General features: G+C 43.2%; 1 protein-coding gene across 6 annotated transcripts in view; it reads right to left on the bottom strand.

Annotated features, from left to right (window-relative positions):
* TAF5L (TATA-box binding protein associated factor 5 like) overlaps positions 1-17,437 on the bottom strand; it is a 52,357-nt gene that overhangs the window by 3,331 nt on the left and 31,589 nt on the right. For all 6 annotated transcript variants that reach the window (XR_010791194.1, XM_066596036.1, XM_066596031.1 and 3 more), the window contains one exon: positions 4,712-5,436. Coding sequence is in view for 5 of the 6 variants with exons in the window: in XM_066596036.1 (XP_066452133.1) it covers positions 4,712-5,436 (725 nt within the window). In the remaining variant the exon portion in view is untranslated. The remainder of the gene's footprint in view (positions 1-4,711; positions 5,437-17,437) is intronic.

Raw genomic sequence — 17,437 nt, 5'->3', positions numbered from 1 at the left:
CGCCGCCGCTAAGCGATGGCGCGGGTACCCACAGCCCATGCATAATGTTAATTGAGTATGGGCTGTGGGTCGGACAGCCTTTATTGACTCAATGGAGGCTGACTCAATGGAGGCTGTCCGCGCCAAAATAGAGCATGCTGCGATTTTTCTTTTGCTCGCAGAATAGGCAAAGTGTGAAGGAGAAAAATTGAAAGTTCATGCCTTTCTCCACCTGCGTTTTACCGTGGATCCTCTGCACAGACTGCGTTCGTGGATACCGCAATCACAATCAGTTTGTGCGAGACCCCACTTACAGATGCAATTAACACTTTGAGTGAATTTGTCATTGTTCCTTCTCTGTACATAAAGTAGCAGCTACTAAGGGAAAGGGCTCTTGTGCAGTTGGTCCAGATCCCTTCGTGTCCATGCACGAATGCTGCATGTTTAGTTGTTGCCAGTAACGAGAAAGCATTTGTGCCATTCTACCAAACACGTTTTATGCTGTAGATTTTCCACGCGCAACGAATAGTCAGCGTGTAGCTCAAGGGCTTCTTCACACAACCATGTTTGCGTGGGTATTCGCGCACTTGGGGGGGGGGGGGGGAGAGAAAATGCCCCCATAGAAGTCTACAGAAGGTGAGCAAATACGCAAGTGAAATAGAAAACACCACATTTGGACCTAATTAGACTAGCCTTTTAATCTATGCACAGACTTGCATGTAAATCTACTACATTAAACCTAGTCCGTGTGGAAACACGTTGCGCTGTGGCACGCAGTTTTGGGTACACGGCCGTTTGAATAAGCCCTAACCATACAATCATGGGCGAATTGTTCTGTATTTCCAGTGAAAGTTATTGAGGTTTACAGATTTTGCTGTGGATTGCTCCACATGGCAAAAGGAAGGACAAAAAAAAAAAGAAATAAACATTTGGGGGGGGGGGGGGTGTTCTGGACAGATTATAGTTTTTTTGAGTAGGTTGCTTCTGTACACATTTCTGCAATTGCCTGCAAGTAAAGAGAAAGATGCCACTGCCATGTAGAATCACTGCTCCCAACTACACAAATGTACAGTTCAATCGTTAAAGGGGTTTTCTGAAACTCCAATATTGATACCCCATCCTAGGTCATCAGTATCTGCTGGTGAGGCCACCACTCCGTACTCTCGCTGTTCTGCTGTTGGAAGAGGGCACCGCTCTTGTGGTAGGGTCACTGCATACCGAGCCTGGCAATGTACGTTCTGTAGCCACAGTGCTGGATATTGCAGCTCCACAATATTCACTTGATTGGGATGGAGCTGCTGTCAGGCTACGTGACAAATGATTGTGACATTACTGATCTGAAAAGGCTGCAGCGCTCTTCCAAAAGATGACTGGCAGGGTCCCAAGTGGTGGGATCCTCACCAAACTGATACTGATCACGTATTCTGAAGATGGGTCATTAATATATTGGAGTCCTGAATACAAACCCAGTTAATGTAAAGTCACAGAACATCATAAAGTGATTTTTTTGCTCTTCATGAAGAGATACTCTGGAAAGACATCCAAGTCCCGCTATTACACAGAGATCCACAGATATCTCCAGCAGGCAGTACATGAGGGTTCTTCCCCGTGTGTTTCATTAACAATTCGACACAAAATTCCTAATTCAGATTATCATGACAACCAACGCCCAAAACCTGAGTGCGCAAGGCACCGCAGGGACCACATCGGTATGACCACAAGGACTGGGTGAACACTTCCATTGACATTCGACAAAAGCAAAAAACCTAACTATTTTTCACTTTGTGGCTCTTGTAGGTGTTAGAACTGTTCCTAAAGTTTTAGTGACTGGGAACCCATTACTGCCACTCTTAGGCTAATTTCACACGGAAGAGTGGGATATCAGGCCGTGAATCTCGTTCGCCAAACATTCAATGTCCCTGCGAATGCGAGGCTTTTTTTGTGTTAAAACCACCTCACATCACTTCAGGGTAGTAGCGATCCTCGTGGATTGTATCACATGGTTTTTAAAGGGTAAACATCGCATTGGCCGGCCCCATGAAAAACAATGGGGATGCGATGCATTCCCAAGGGAACGCCCAAAGTTAAGGACACGCTGAGATTTTCTTCTGATGGAAAAAAAAAAAAATTTGCTCATGTGTAGGACCTCATTCAAACGAATTGGGTTTATACTCGTGCATCACTCAACACACAGCTCACACGATTTTCTTGGCAGTGTAAAAAAGGCCTTACACGTCGTTTTGCCGTTACTGTCAATTAAGTATTTAAGTGTATACAATGTAGTTTTGTTAACCCCTTACTACCGCCCATACATCGTTTGACGGCAGGAGTCAAAGGCACCGAAGAGACCTTTGACTTATGGAAAAATAAAAATGTTGTGGCTCTTGGAATGCGGCGACAGAAAAGCTAATTTTTTTTGGTTTAAAGGTTTGTGCACAAAAATAGCAAAACATAAAAAAAAGGTTATAAAACTTCGTGTCACTGGAATCGCTTACTCAGAGAATGTTAGCACATAAATTTTCACCCCCAATTTACATAAAATAAATTAAAGTTATACATTATTTGTACCCATAAATGACGCCATTAAAAAAGATGTAAAAAACAAGCCCTCCTTAATGATGGAAAATTTAACTGGTCATTAAGGCGCAAACTGGCTTTGTCACTAAAGGGTTAATGACTGCCTCTGTATGAAATAGTACAGACTTCTGTGATATTCCATGCTGGCAAAAAAAAAATAAAGTAGTCTACTTTAGAAACATAGTTGATGGGAGGCCAAAGCAACGGTTTTGGCCTTCAATAGGTGAATGAGGCCATATGCATATGGTTCCTGGCACTACAAATACTGCGTAAAGCAGCCTTAACCCCTTAATGACACGGCCTATTTTGGCGTTGAGGACCAAGCGATTTTTTGGTATTTTTCCATCTCCATTTTTCAAAAGCCATAACCTTTTTATTTTTCCGTGGACGCGGCCGTATAAGGGCTTGTTTTTTGCGTGGCGATCTGTAGTTTTTATCGGTGCCACTTTTGGGTACATAGACAATATCGTAAAATTTTTTTTTTTTTTTTTTAATGATAACAGGGAGAGAAAACGCATCAATTCTGCCATAGATTTTTTTTTTTTTTTTTTTTTACAGCGTTAATCATGCAGCATAAATGACACACAAAATTTTTTCTGTGGGTCGGTACGGTTACAACGATACCAAAATTGTTATATTTTTTTTAGGTTTTTACACTTTTTTGCAATAAAACCCCCTTTTTTTGGAAATCTTTTTTTTTTCTCTATAGCTGCATTCAAAGTCATGTAACTTTTTTATTTTTCTATGTACGGAGCTCTTTAAGGGCTTATTTTTTGCGAGACGAGCTGTAGTTTTTATTGGCACCATTTTGGGAAATGTATGGCTTTTTTGATCACTTTTATTGCATTTTTTATGAGGCAAAATGCTAAAAATTAGCATTTTGCCTCTGTTTTTTAGCGTTTTTTTTTACGCTTTTTGTCGTACAAAATAAAAAGCGTGTTCAACTTTTTGTACACGTCGTTACGGACGCGTCAATACCCAATATGTGGGGTTTTAGTTTTTTTTCCCTTTTTTTATGCTAATATTAGAAAAAGCATAAAAGGGGTTTTTTACATTTTTTTTTTACATTTTTCTTTTTTTTACACTTTTCTTTTTTTTATACTATTTGAGTCCCTCTGAGGGACTTACATCACTGTGCCTATGATCGCTGTCATAAGGCATGGCAAAGCTACTGCTCTGCCATGCCTTATCGCTTGTACAGCGATTATAGGCACAGGCAATACAGGACGCCGGTGTCTGGCGTCCTGTTGCCATGGTGACAGGCCGGGCTCTCGCGATAACATCGCGAGTTTCGGCCGGAGACACACAGGGATCGCGATCCCTCTGTGAACTCTTTCCCTGCCGCGATCTACTTAGATCGCGGCAAGGAAGGGGTTAACAGCGGCGGGCGCATCTCCGATGTCCCCCCGCTGTTGGAGCGAGACGCCGGCTGTGACTGACAGCCGGCTCCCGCTGCGGGATAGCGCGGGATCTTATGTGATCCCGCGCTATCTCCAGGACGTACCAGGTACGTCATGTTGCGGGAAGTACCAGGCTACCAGGTACGTCCAGGAGCGGGAAGGGGTTAAAGGGGTTGTCCCGCGGCAGCAAGTGGGTCTATACACTTCTGTATGGCCATAATAATGCACTTTGTAATGTACATTGTGCATTAATTATGAGCCATACAGAAGTTATAAAAAGTTTTATACTTACCTGCTCCGTTGCTGGCGTCCTCGTTCCCATGGAGCCGACTAATTTTCGCCCTCCGATGGCCAAATTAGCCGCGCTTGCGCAGTCCGGGTCTTCTGCAGTCTTCTATGGGGCCGCTCGTGTAGAATGCCGGCTCCGTGTAGCTCCGCCCTGTCACGTGCCGATTCCAGCCAATCAGGAGGCTGGAATCGGCAATGGACCGCACAGAAGCCCTGCGGTCCACGGAGACAGAGGATCCCGGCGGCCATCTTCAGCAGGTAAGTATGAAGACGCCGGACCGCCGGGATTCAGGTAAGCGCTGTGCGGGTTGTTTTTTTAACCCCTGCATCGGGGTTGTCTCGCGCCGAACGGGGGGGGGGGGGGGGGGTTAAGAAAAAAAAAAAAACCGTTTCGGCGTGGGACAACCCCTTTAACATTGAGGTTTTCCATTTAAAGAGCAGATGCAAAGTCAAACATGAAAACGCACCTCCTCTAGAACATCGCTGGCTAGTCGTAGGCGGGAAACATCCACTCTTCTCAATTCTGTTCTAAGTTTTTTTGTCCGCAGGCTCCACAATTTTATAGAAGAGTTATCAAACCCAGCAACAAGGAGTCGGCCGTTAGGGGAAATATCAGCAGTGTTCAATGAGTTTTCAGTGTTGTAAAATGCATAAAAGCAAACAGTTGTAAGGGAAGGCGGACCATCCTTTACCCTCTTAATACAGTCCTGCAGCTGCTCGAGGGCGGCCTCGTTTCGGAGGATTGGGTCGGGCACCTCCTGAGGCTCTAGGCTACCGTTCCCTCCTCTCGTACAGAAACTATTGGTTGCATAGAGTTGGTAGACCGTCCTCCTCTTTGGCTGGACATCTAAGCGGATGTGTAATGTCAGAGCCTTGAGCAGGGCAAGATTGTTATCACTCTGCAGGTAGCGAAGGAGATAGTTGTAGCTGTCCTCCTGAAGATGGACAACATACTTATTATCTAGGAAAGCTTGCAGCTTGAAGTTCGAGTGGATATCTTGCATGGTCATTGTTGTTTGAAGCTGTTCAATAATGTCCCTCTGTGCTGCATTCTGAAGGAACATCCCATGGAAACGACTGTAGAAGCCATCTACCATACTCTTTAGGCAATTCTGAACCATGTCAAGATGAAGGTAAACAAATAGCGGGTAGAGTACAGCGGTCACATCCTGGCTTTCAGGAGAATCATCTCCTGTGTAAAAAAAAAAATAGGAAGAATTAGCTAATTAAGGGAAATAAACTCAATGAGGTTATTCAAAACATTTATAATCTTGAGTTTGTTAGTGTCCTGGCTCAACTAGTTATGTGCACACTGCTCTGGGCCAAGGTAGTGACATAAAGCCTTGTATGCCTTGCCAGATCTGACAGACTACCAGTGTCTGAGGAAGCCCCCTGACTTACAACAGGGTCTCTCAAGTTCTGTTACTTGGTGCCAGAACTATCAATGGAGCCTCCAAAAGGAGTGTGAACACAACCTTAGGCTGGGCTCTGGCGGACGCAATTCGTTGCGCGCCGCAAATTACCATATAGTATCTCGTGGTGTATGTGTGCCAAGATAGAACATGCTACGGTATTTCTTGCATACGTATTTTGCACGCGCAATTCTCGATTTCAATGGGGCTTTGCAGACAAGCGCTTTAACGCCATGATTTTTTAAGGCTGTCTGCTATATTTTTGCGCTTTTTAATGCAACGCATCACAATCATGGGGGTGTTAAACACTGTCAAACGCTGTAACATGCAGTCGAAAACGCCACTTAAAATTGCGGTAAACCACTGCGTTTTAGAGGCAGCATTTTGAGAGTGACCTTTTCTCATGCACAGTGTGACTTTTTAAATTCCCGGCTCTGCTTTGTATCGGCGTTGCCTATGTATTGCCACTCATATACAATGTATTGGGTATGGACAGTATTGCATACGCTGCCCATAGAAAAATATAGGGCTCACACTGCGTGGTACGCGGTGTAAACGCACATTTATGGGCTACAATTCCCTTATAAAGATATATACAAATTCTGACCACCATTATAGGAGGTTTAGGAACTTACTGCGTAGCATGATTTTACCGAGTTCATAGAAACACAACGCAATAAAAACGCCTAATGTGGAACATCAAATGGGATGGAAAAATGTGAACAAAAGCTTATTTTGTGCTAACACACAAGGAGCAGAAAATATAGTTTTATGGTTCTTCTATAAATTAATAAAACGGTTGTCCACACATACAATTATACACGTTTTTAACCCCATAGTGACTGCCCCATAGTGTTTTTACGCCCTGGCTTGGTGGGCTTTAATCCCCAGGGCCAGCATGTTTTTACGGCCCTAGGGATTAAAGCCGCGATGTGACAGCTCTCCTCTGTCGGAGGTAGCCAAGAGCCTGGAGCTGTCATGAGAGGCCGCATCGAGCGACAACCGATAACGGCGATCGCATTAAAGTATATAAAAAGTTTAAAAAGTTAAAGTTTTAGCTCCCTTCATGGATCGGATCCATGAGGGGAGCTGAAACTACTCACCTCCATCCTCTGCGATGTCCTGTGGCGTTCTGGTCCTTCCAGGACCTGACGCAGCCTTATGCGCATGCACACCAGAGGTAAAAAGTCAGGCGCATGTGTAGCCGAGAGCAGGGAGATGTCACCGGGGACGGTTCCTGGTCACATGATCACTGTTATCCAATGGATAATGGCGATCATGTAAGGTTAAGGTTAAAAAAAAAAAAAAAAAAAAAAAGTTTAAAAAGTTTCATCTCCCCTCACGGATCATATCAGTGAGGGTAAATGAAATTACATATCCAAGGCCCCTGGGTTTATCCACAGACTTCTGCACGCAGTCGCCAAAATGGTGGACACATGCGCAAAAGCCACGGATTGCCGGGGTAATTTAAAATCTCCCTGCTCCTCGCTAACAAACTTAGCCGAGAGCCTGGAGATTTCAGGTAACGTGATCGCCATTATCCAATGGATAACGGAGATCATGTAAAAGTAAAAATAAGTTAAAGTTTGACCTTGACCCAATCTCTAAGGGGAGATGAAATTACTTACTCAAGGCCTCCACATTTGAATCCAATCGCGATCCTCCTCCACGGACCTTCCCCAGCTTCTGAGCATGCGCCAGTCCGTAAAATGCCGGAAACATTCACAGGAGCCAGGGAGGCCCCAGGAAATGTAAAGTTTCTTTGCTCCCGGGCTACCAAAGGTAGCTGAGAGCCTGGAACAGTGACCGGTGGCCTTGTTGAGTGGTCCCCAGTCACATGATAAAAAGGTTGCAATCTACATTAGGACAGTCTCACATGGCCGATAGGAATTGTGGATTCCACATGCGTTTGATCCACGGTAATGCGCAAATCAATCAAATGCATTGGATTACACAATTCCGCTCACATTATCGGGTCAGAATTACGTAATCCATGCCCAGAAAACAGAACTACAGCATAGAATCATAGAATGGTAGACTTTGAAGGGGCCTCCGGGGTCATCTGGTCCAAACTCCTGCTCAATGCAGGATTCACCAATTCATCCCATTCATCTTTGAAGGAGAACTCCCCACCTCCTGTGGTAACCTGTTCCACTCATTAGAAAAAACTTTCTGGCAGGGTGATCAATATCTAATTTGTGTCTTCTCCCTTTCAGTTTCATCCCATTCTAGTCTTTCCTTGTGCAAATGAGAATAGGGCTGATCCCTCTGTACTGTGACAGCCCTTCAGATATTTGCAGACAAATATTAAGTCTCCTCTCAGCCTTTTTTGCAAGCTAAAATGTTCCCAGATCCTTTAACCGTTCCTCATAGGACATGATAAGCAGACTGCTCACCATCTTGGTAACTCTTTGCTGAACTTGCTCCAGTTAGGTAGTCTAAGTCTTTTTTTAAAGTGGGCTGCCCAGAACTGGACACAGTATTCCAGATGAGGTCTAACTAAGGAAGAGTAGAGGGGGATAATGACCTCGTGATATAGACTATATGCTTTTCTTAATACATCCCAGAATTGTGTTTGCCTTTTTGGCTGCTGCATCACATTGTTGACTCATGTTCAGTCTATGATCTATTAGTATACCCAAGTCTTTTTCGCATGTGCTGCTGCTTAGCCCAATTCCTCCCATACTGTATGTGCTTTTTTCATTTTTCTTGCCCAGATGTAGGACTTTGCATTTCTCCTTGTTAAATACCATTCTGTTAGTCGCCACCCACTGTTCATGCTTTTCTAGATCTTTTTGAATACTCTTCCTCTCTTCCCTAGTGTTAGCTATCCCTCCTAGCTTTGTGTCGTCTGCAAATTTGATCACTTTCCCATCAATTTCCTTCTCCAGATCATTTATAAAAATGTTGAACACCACTGGGCCGAGAACAGAGCCTTGTAGTACCCCACTTGAAACATTCTTCCACTTGGATGTGTAGCCATTTATGACTACTCTGAGTACGATCACTCAGCCAGTTGTGAATCCACCTAACAGTTGCCTTGTCAACCCCATATTTGGTCATTTTTTCAATAAGTATGGTATGAAATACTTTGTCAAATGCTTTACTAAAGCCAAGATATTACTATATCCACCGCATTTCCCTGATCAACCCAGTCAGTGATACTGTCATAGGAGGAAATTAGATTCGTCTGGCATGTCATTACATACCCATGCTGGCTGTGGTTAATTACTCCATTTTTATACAAGTACTTGCATACATGCTGTTTAATAATTTGTTCAAAGATCTTTCTCGGTATATAAGTCAGGCTCATAGGCCTCTAGCTTCCTGGATCCACAGTCTGCTCTTTTTTGAAGATAGGGACAACATTTGCCCTTTTCCAATCTTCTGAGACTTCTCCTGTTCTCCAGGAATTTTCAAAGATTGTGGCAAGTGATTCAACAATTACCTCCACTGCTTTCTTTCATGTCCTAGGATGAAATTCATCTGGACCTTGAGACATGAATTCATTCAAGTTAGCTATGTGTTCCCTCACCATCTCTCTGCTTATAGGTAGCCTGCATTCTTTTATTCCCCCAATAGCACAGGAAAGATCAGTTGATGTTAAATCTACTTTGGGAGAAAACAGATACAAAATTGGAATTTAAAAGTTCGGCCTGCTCAACATCATTCTTAACCAATTCACCATTTTCATCCTGTAAGCATCTTTGACTTTTGCTTTTGTCACACCACCCTTTTTATTGCTTTTGGCCACTGTTGCAAGACTCAATTCATTATTAGCTTTTGACACTTGCCTTACAGTTTCTGCAGACTGCATTATATTTTTCTTTAGATATTCCCCCCCTCTTTCCATTTGATAAACATATTTTTCTTCCTTTTTAACATGTGTGCAAGTTCTGTGTTTATCCATCCTGGTCTCTTTAAATTGCTCCTATTCTTCCTTCTTTTAGGGATTGTTAATGACTGTGCTTTGAGAGTCTCATTTCACAATACTTCCCAACCTTTTTGGACATTTCTGTCTTTAAGAACATCCAGCCATTGGATTCTTCCTACCCTCTTTCTGAGTTCATTTAAATATCTGCCTTTCTGAAATCCAACCTTGAGGTTTGAGTCTTTTCAGGTCTCCCTCTTTTTATCCAAAATTCAAGGATAGCAGGATCACTGACTCAATATCTTTTACTTGTCCAGGCGGCCTACAGTAAATGTCTACAATGGTGTCCTGTTCTCTCCTTGTATTCTTACCCAAACAGTTTCTACAGAACTACCATGCTCTGAAGCTTGAATCTCGGTGTAGATGAAGGTTTTCCTAACATACAACGCAACACTTCCTCCCCTTTTTTTTAGGTCTGTTTTTTTTATAAATACGTTGTATCCGTCACGCCTTGTATTCCAATTATGTGTATCATTCCATAAAGTTTACGTGATGCAAATGACATATTTCTCTGTTTGCGTTAGGAGCTCCAATTCACCTTGTTTGTTTCCATGCTCTGTACATTTGTGTAGAAACATTTTAGTTTGCTCCTCTACTTTCCATCTGAATTTTTTTTCTTTGTTGTTTCTTTCCATTTCTAATAGCAAGGTTCTCAAATGTATTAATTAGCTGTATTTTTTTTACCTGGCCTTTCACTTCCCTTCCCATATTGTTCTAGTTTAAAGCTCTCCTAACGAGTGAAGCAAGGCGCCCAAATATATGCTTACCTGTTTTTGTAAGGTGCAACCAGTCTTTAGCAACCAGTCCATGGTCGATAAATCCAAATCTTTGCTGATGGCACCATTGACATAGCCAGTTGTTCACCTCTAGAATCCTGTTCCATCTTATTCCATGACCATCCACCGGGAGGATGGATGAGAAGACCACCTGTGCTCTGCCGCACCCCAGCAAGCTGATGAAGGCCTCACGGAGCCCACTTTTTACACCCCATCCCTTCCACTGAGGTCAAGAAATACCCTCCAAAAAAGTGTCGGGTTTCTAGCAAGCATGGGAGTAGGAGGGATACCCAGTTTTATTATCCCATGTGCCCATCTCAATCAGGCCTCTGTAATTATCCATTTTCAGACATACCACACAGTTTACATTATTACTTTTATTGAAGATTTAGGGAATGCCAAAAAGGAAAGGGGATATTTTCAGGGAGTCAATTTTTTTCTGCACAAGCAATTGGGCCTGGAATTTATTCAATTGTGCCCCGAAATCCAGTGGGTATTTCCTCGATTATATGTCTAGCCATGTGTCCAGTTAGAAGATTGGGGCAACAATGGTTAGGTTTCTGAACCCAGGTCAAACAGGGGTATCCATTTTGGGGTGCAAGTCTTTATTCGTGTGTGCTGTACAAAAAAAAACCTGTTTTTAAAATGTCACAATTGCCCAAAAAAATATTCCAGAGTCATTCAAAAACTGTGGGGTCAAAATACGCAATACACCACTAGATGAATTTGTTAAGGGGTCTAGTTTTCAAAATGGCGTTACTTGTGGAGGTTCTCCATAGTTTGGGCCACTCAAAGGCTTTACAAGTGCGCAATAGGGCCTAAAACCATTTCAAGTAAAATGTCTGTTCAGAAAGCCACCGGCTGCTCCTTTCAATTTGCTCCCCGTTGTGCTTACGGACATAAATTAAGGCCATAATGGGTATGTTTCTCGATACAGGACAAACAGGGGTATCCATTTTGGGATGCAACTCCTCATTTTCATGTGCACGATAGAAAAAACAAACAAAAAACAAACAAAAAAAAACAAAACTGTTTTTAAATTATATAGTTGCAAAAAATCTGAAATGTTATTTTTTCTCCTCTAAATTGCATTAACTCCTGAACAGAAACTGTGGGGTCAAAATACTCATGACACCCCTCAGTGAATACATTAAATGTGTATTTTTTTGAAATGGGGTCATTTATTTGTGGGGGATCTATCATTCTGACACCTATGAGCCTTTGCAATCTTGACTTGGTGTAGGAAAACAAAATATTACTCAAAATGTTATTAAATTTGTACGTTTCCTAAATGGTTAAAAAAAACCAAAAAACCTTAAAGTTTTTCCACTGCGCTTCCTGAATTAAAACAGATGGAAATATATAAGTCATCAAAAATTTAACAGTATGTTTGCATATATTTGAGATATTACAATTGAAAATGTGAAAAAAAAAAAAAAAGTTAAATTTTTTCAAACATTTTCCAAATTTTGGTGCTTTTAATAAATATACACAAATTCCATCGGTCTTTTTTACCACCTAAATGAAGTAGAATATATGGCAAAAAAACAATGTCAGTATTACTTGCATATGCAAAAGTTATTATATGTTAAAGTGACATGTCAGATTTCTAAAATTTGACCAGGTCATTAACATGCAAACAGGCTTGGTCACTAAAGGGGGTTAATTGGAGCAACCAGTGTTAGCAGCTGCTGCCAAGGCAAACAGGATCATGGGGTGCAGCAAAAGAGGTCTAGGAATACATGACGAGAACATTGCTCTTCCTCAACTAAATAAATGGAATGGGCAGACAACAATACCCAAAGGTCATCAAAATTGATGTTATTTAGTTAAAAAAAATAAACAAGACATGGTTGAGGGGCGACCTAATAATTATGGCTAAATATACTAGTATTAGGAAATTGTAGTACTAGTGCTTCTGATGGTGCAATGAGCCACTTACTGATCTAGTGAAAGGGATTGGAGTTTTAACCCTTTCCAATCCAATGTCGGGCCTGCCCCGACACTGCAGAGCAGGAGTGCATCTGCACCCGATCGTCAGACACATCGGGTGCAGATGCACTCCTGCACTGGTCCTCATTGAGGACCCCCAAGGAGAGGGCAGAAAGTGTTTTTAACCCTTTCTGCCCTCTCCTTTACACATTACATAGCGCTCAATTAGCGCTATGTAATGCACGGAGATTCCAGCCGGCGATCATGTGACCGCCGGTGTCACCTGACCCCCAGCGGTCACATGAACGCCGAGCTGGGAGCCTGCACCGTGGGGGAGCCTGCTTACCTGTCCGGCGTCTTCCGCATTCTCCCTTCTGTCTCCCGGCTCGGCGATCATGTGACCGCTGGGTGCCACCTGTATTTTTTCTCATCCATTCTCACCAGCTCCAATTTATTTGGAGCTGGGGAGAATGGGGGAGGAAAAAATAATTGGATTGGAAAGGGTTAAGCAAACTGCTGCAGTTTTAGGACCTGTGATGACACAGTCATTGCGCCTCTGGGGTGTTTGATAGATAATAGATAGCTCTGCTACGTGGGCATCACACACACACAGCTCTGCTGTCCTGATTGCATGTAGCAAAGTCCTGGACACACTGATCACCCACTGTTCATGTGACCCTAGACTGCTCCCGCACAGGTGACTGATCACATGAAGGCGACATCATTGCAGGTCCTGTAAGCACATTGCTGCCGTCCAGCTCTGTAGGTTTTCTTAATAAAGTGAAAGACTTGTGATGACGTCACCGACATGTGAAAAGCCAAATGGTGGCCCTCTCCTTTCGAGCCCTAAACAGCATTTCTAGTTATATAGTTTATACAAATGTGAATGGGGTAATTTTTAGCTGGACATTAAAATGATGAGGAGTGGAGTCCAAAATGGGGGAAGCATCTCGGGTCTTTTTTTCACCTCAGAGCTTCTACAATTGTGGGCCAATGCTGTGAAAATCACCAAGTTAGGTCACACATCAGCATGCTAGTGTTTTTCCATCCAGACACGGAGAGTCGACGAGCAGGTCAACTAGAGTCAAATACCACGCCCTGCTGGGGCAATGGGAATCACTGGAAGTGATGAAGTTGTGGGATAAGTAGGAACTGAGGAAAGATTTCTTAGGAACCAGAATTTTTGAGCCTACTCTTTATCCAGCTGTGTAGGAGTCATCCATATACGTAGGTCCCAAGCCTGGATAAATAGGGAGGGTTAGGGAGAGACCTGGTGATCAACCCTGTAAAAACTTTGCTTTGGAAACCCTATGAAAGAGAATTCAAATGATTCAGATATGATAGCCGATGGTATGCTACCCAGGCCAAAGGATTCTTTAATAGCTATTGGGAAAGAGCAAGGTCTGAGTACAAGTAGTCAGGGATTTCCTCATGACACAACTGGGGGAAAGGCCTTCAGAAGCTCAGCTGCTTATGCATCGCATGATGACAGTAAAGGACTGCACTGTACCAAAGCTCACATACTAACATGGAATGTGCGTGGCATGAGCCTAGAGAAATTGGACATTGTGAAAAACGTCCAAACGAAATGACAAGACTTAACATTCATATTCTTAGAATTAGCGAATTGCACTGAACAGATAATGGATATTTTTAGTCCAATGACTTCACATTGCAGTATGCTGGACATGAGGAAATCAAGAGGAATGGAGAAGCCTTTATTATAAACGAACAAACCTCAAAAGGCAGTAGAAAGTTTTAGAACAATCAGCGACTGTATCATTGCTATCCGCGTACGTGGTAAGCCAGTGAACATTTCAGTCTTACAGGTCAATGCCCCAACGACTGATGCGGTTGGTGAAACCATTGAAAATTTTTATGGCGACGTCCAGAGAACTCTAAACGAAGTGCCAAAAGGAGGACATAAATTTACATTATGGGCGACTTATATTCCAAGCAAGCAGCCAGCCAGAAGAAACCATCACAGGAAGATTTGAGCTTGGTGAAAGATATGAAGTCAGTGATCGCCTGGTATAGTTCTGTCAAGAAAATCGGCTAAGGATAACAAACACATGGTTTATGCAACCCAAACGCTGACTGTACACGTGGACATCTCCCAACAGCCTGCATTGAAAATCAGATTGATTGCATACTATGTAATCATCGTTGGCAAAGTTCAGCCAATGCAATACAAACTTTTCCTGGTGCTGACTGCGGCACTGATCATGAACTCTTTGCAGCTAAGATTAAGATCAAATTCCATAGCATTAAGAAAGGTGTTCCATGGAGAAAACTCAACACCTCTAATCTCCCCCAATCATACACTATTGAGGTAGCAAACCGATTTGAACTGCTTGACACATCAGAAAAGCATCCAGAGGAACTATGGAACCATATACAGTCCACAGTTATGGAAACAGCCAGTAAGCATCTCACATACAAGAAGCAGGGAAAAAGACGTTATTGGGTGTCCGAGCAAAGCCTCAGAATAGCTGATAAAAGAACAGCAGCAAAGGCGGGCAGCAACAAAGATGAAGTTTGGCAACTAAACGCCGATTTTCAGCGAGTAGCAAGGAAAGATAAGGAGATGGACTGGAATGAGCGTTGCAAACAACTCAAAGCAGAAGGCATGAAAGGCTATATGCGAGACCTATTCTTACAGGTCAAGATGGCCCGAAAATATTTCTTGGCACACACCAGTCCGATCAAAGGCAAAAATGGGAAGGAACTAAGAGACCAACAGAGTATCAAAACAGAGTATCAAGGATAGGTGGAGGAAATACTCAGAGGAACTATATGCCTGCAACCACATACCTGGACCATTGCATGAAGTGGAGCCTGCGGACTTGGAGCCCTTCATTATGGAGTCAGAAGAGGTTCTGGCAATGAAACAACTACCAAAAAATAAAGCACCAGGAATAGATAACATACCGGCAGGGCTATTGCTGCCAGTACCCGTGAAAACCATCACAGTGCTGTGCCAGGCAGTATGGGCATCCACACAATGGCCACAGGGCTGGAAAAGATCTGTCTTCATCCCTCTACCAAAGAAAGGCGACTCCCAGAATTGCTCTAACTACCAAACAGTAGCCCTTCTTCCGTATGCAAACAAGATCCAACTCAAAATTCTACAGGAAAGACAGATCCGTAGTTGAAGTGGCACTCCCTGAAGCGCAGGAAGGTCTCCAGGGAGGAGGAGGCACCCGCGACCATATTGCAAACCTGTGATGTGCTTCATCGACTACATCAAGGCCTTTCACTACATCAACCATGACAAGCTATGGGATGCCCTACAAGAGATGGGTGTATTGGCACATCTAGTCAAGCAAATAAAATCATTTTATACCAATCAAGAAGCCACTGCGAGAACATAGTATGGGGACACAGATTCGTTTGGGATTGGCAAAGGCGTCCAACAGGGCTGCATCCTCTCCCCCTTCTTGTTTAACTTACATGCAGAAGTGATCATGCATAAAATGTGAAAGCTAGACAGCGAAAAAAGCATATAGGAGGATTGATGCGTTTGAGCTGTGGTGCTGGCGAATCTGCTGAGTATGCCCGGGAGAGCGAGAGTAACAGAAGTCCTGAAGCATATAAGACCCGATATATTACTGAAGGTTAGAGGACCAGACTCGCGTATTTTGGCCATGTAATGTGAGCACAGTCTATAACTGCTTGGATAGATCAGTGGCAAAAGAAGACCTGGTCGCCAAAGGACACGGTGATGACCACATTAACGTATTTTGGCCATGTAACGTGAGCAAAATCTATAATGTTGGACAGATCAGTGGCAAAAGACGACCTGGTCACCAAAGGACATGGTGGCTGATGCTGTCAAAGCTGATACTGGCATGAATATCACACAACTGAAAAAAGCAGTGCAAAACTGAAAAACTTGGAGGGAGCTTGCCTTTAGGGTCGTGAACGACTAAATGGCTAACAACATTCTTTATCCAGATCAGAACCAAAAAAGGTTATCAGAGTTCACCCTCTGACCGACTAATTTCTCTGGAAGAAGATGGCGATCTCAGTTCAGGAATAACTGAACGGGATGGCGATGCAGGAGATCTAGACGACTGCCTTGAATGGGAGGGTCTAGTTCTCCTCCTGTGTAACCAGGTCAACTTGAGCAGACTGACTGTCAGAACGGTCTAGGCTTTCTAAAAAAAAAAAGCCGTAAAGGCGCTGGTAAGGTCAACGACCGCTTGCAACAAGGAGAATGCCCACTCTAGTTCAGTGATTTGCATAGGCTAGGCAGAAGGGGTGCCAGTAGCTGGTTTTGTGGCCGCAAAATACGATGGAACGCAGTTAGAACAAGGCTCAAACTGTAAATTTATTATAATAGTCATTGCGCCACATTATGACCCATCTGCAATAGTGTTCTGCATAGCTTATCAATTGTCAATGGACAACTGTTATATTGAATAGACAGTTGAACTAACTGTATTTGTAATAATGAATGTGCCATAACTTTAACAGAATAAATAAGTTTTGTTTTAGTAGAAAGGAACTTAGGAGGACCATTGGGTCAAATTGATGAGTTAGTCAATACTAGAGACAGACTTCACATAACAGGCACTGGACAGCAAAAGTTAGAAGGAAGAGAGACCCCTAGTGGATAGCACTTTAGAGGGTTTTTTCAGCATTAAATCATCACTTTTAGGGCGCCCACCCACTGGCGTTTTTTTTCCCTGCGAAATTCGCAGCATTTTTCTCTCTGCAGGGGTCTATGGGACTTGCAATGTTAAAATCGCGATCGCGCAAAATCGCGATTTCGCGGTAAATTGCGATTTTGCGCGATCGCGATTTTAACATTACAAGTCCCATAGACCCCTCCAGAGAAAAAAATGCTGCGAATTTCGCAGGGAAAAAAAAACGCCAGTGGGTGGGCGCCCTTAGGTAAATGAAGCTTATGTGATAGCCAGTGTGATAACTGACAAATTGTCTCACAGTATGGGGACCAGCACGCGCACGCGCACACACACACGCACGCACGCACGCACGCACGCACACGCACCTTATTTTGATGAAGGGCAAATACCCTGAAACAGCTTTTAATTTCCAGTCATTGTTACAAGGCTTGTATAGAGTCTAACTTTGGCTTAAAGGAATGCTGCCTTCCAATATGTGGCACTGTGGAGG

The sequence above is a fragment of the Eleutherodactylus coqui genome, chromosome 3 (genome assembly GCF_035609145.1).
Source record: "Eleutherodactylus coqui strain aEleCoq1 chromosome 3, aEleCoq1.hap1, whole genome shotgun sequence".
Lineage (NCBI taxonomy): Eukaryota > Metazoa > Chordata > Amphibia > Anura > Eleutherodactylidae > Eleutherodactylus > Eleutherodactylus coqui.
Note: the sequence above shows the minus strand (reverse complement) of the source record. Positions and strands in the feature narration are given on the sequence as shown.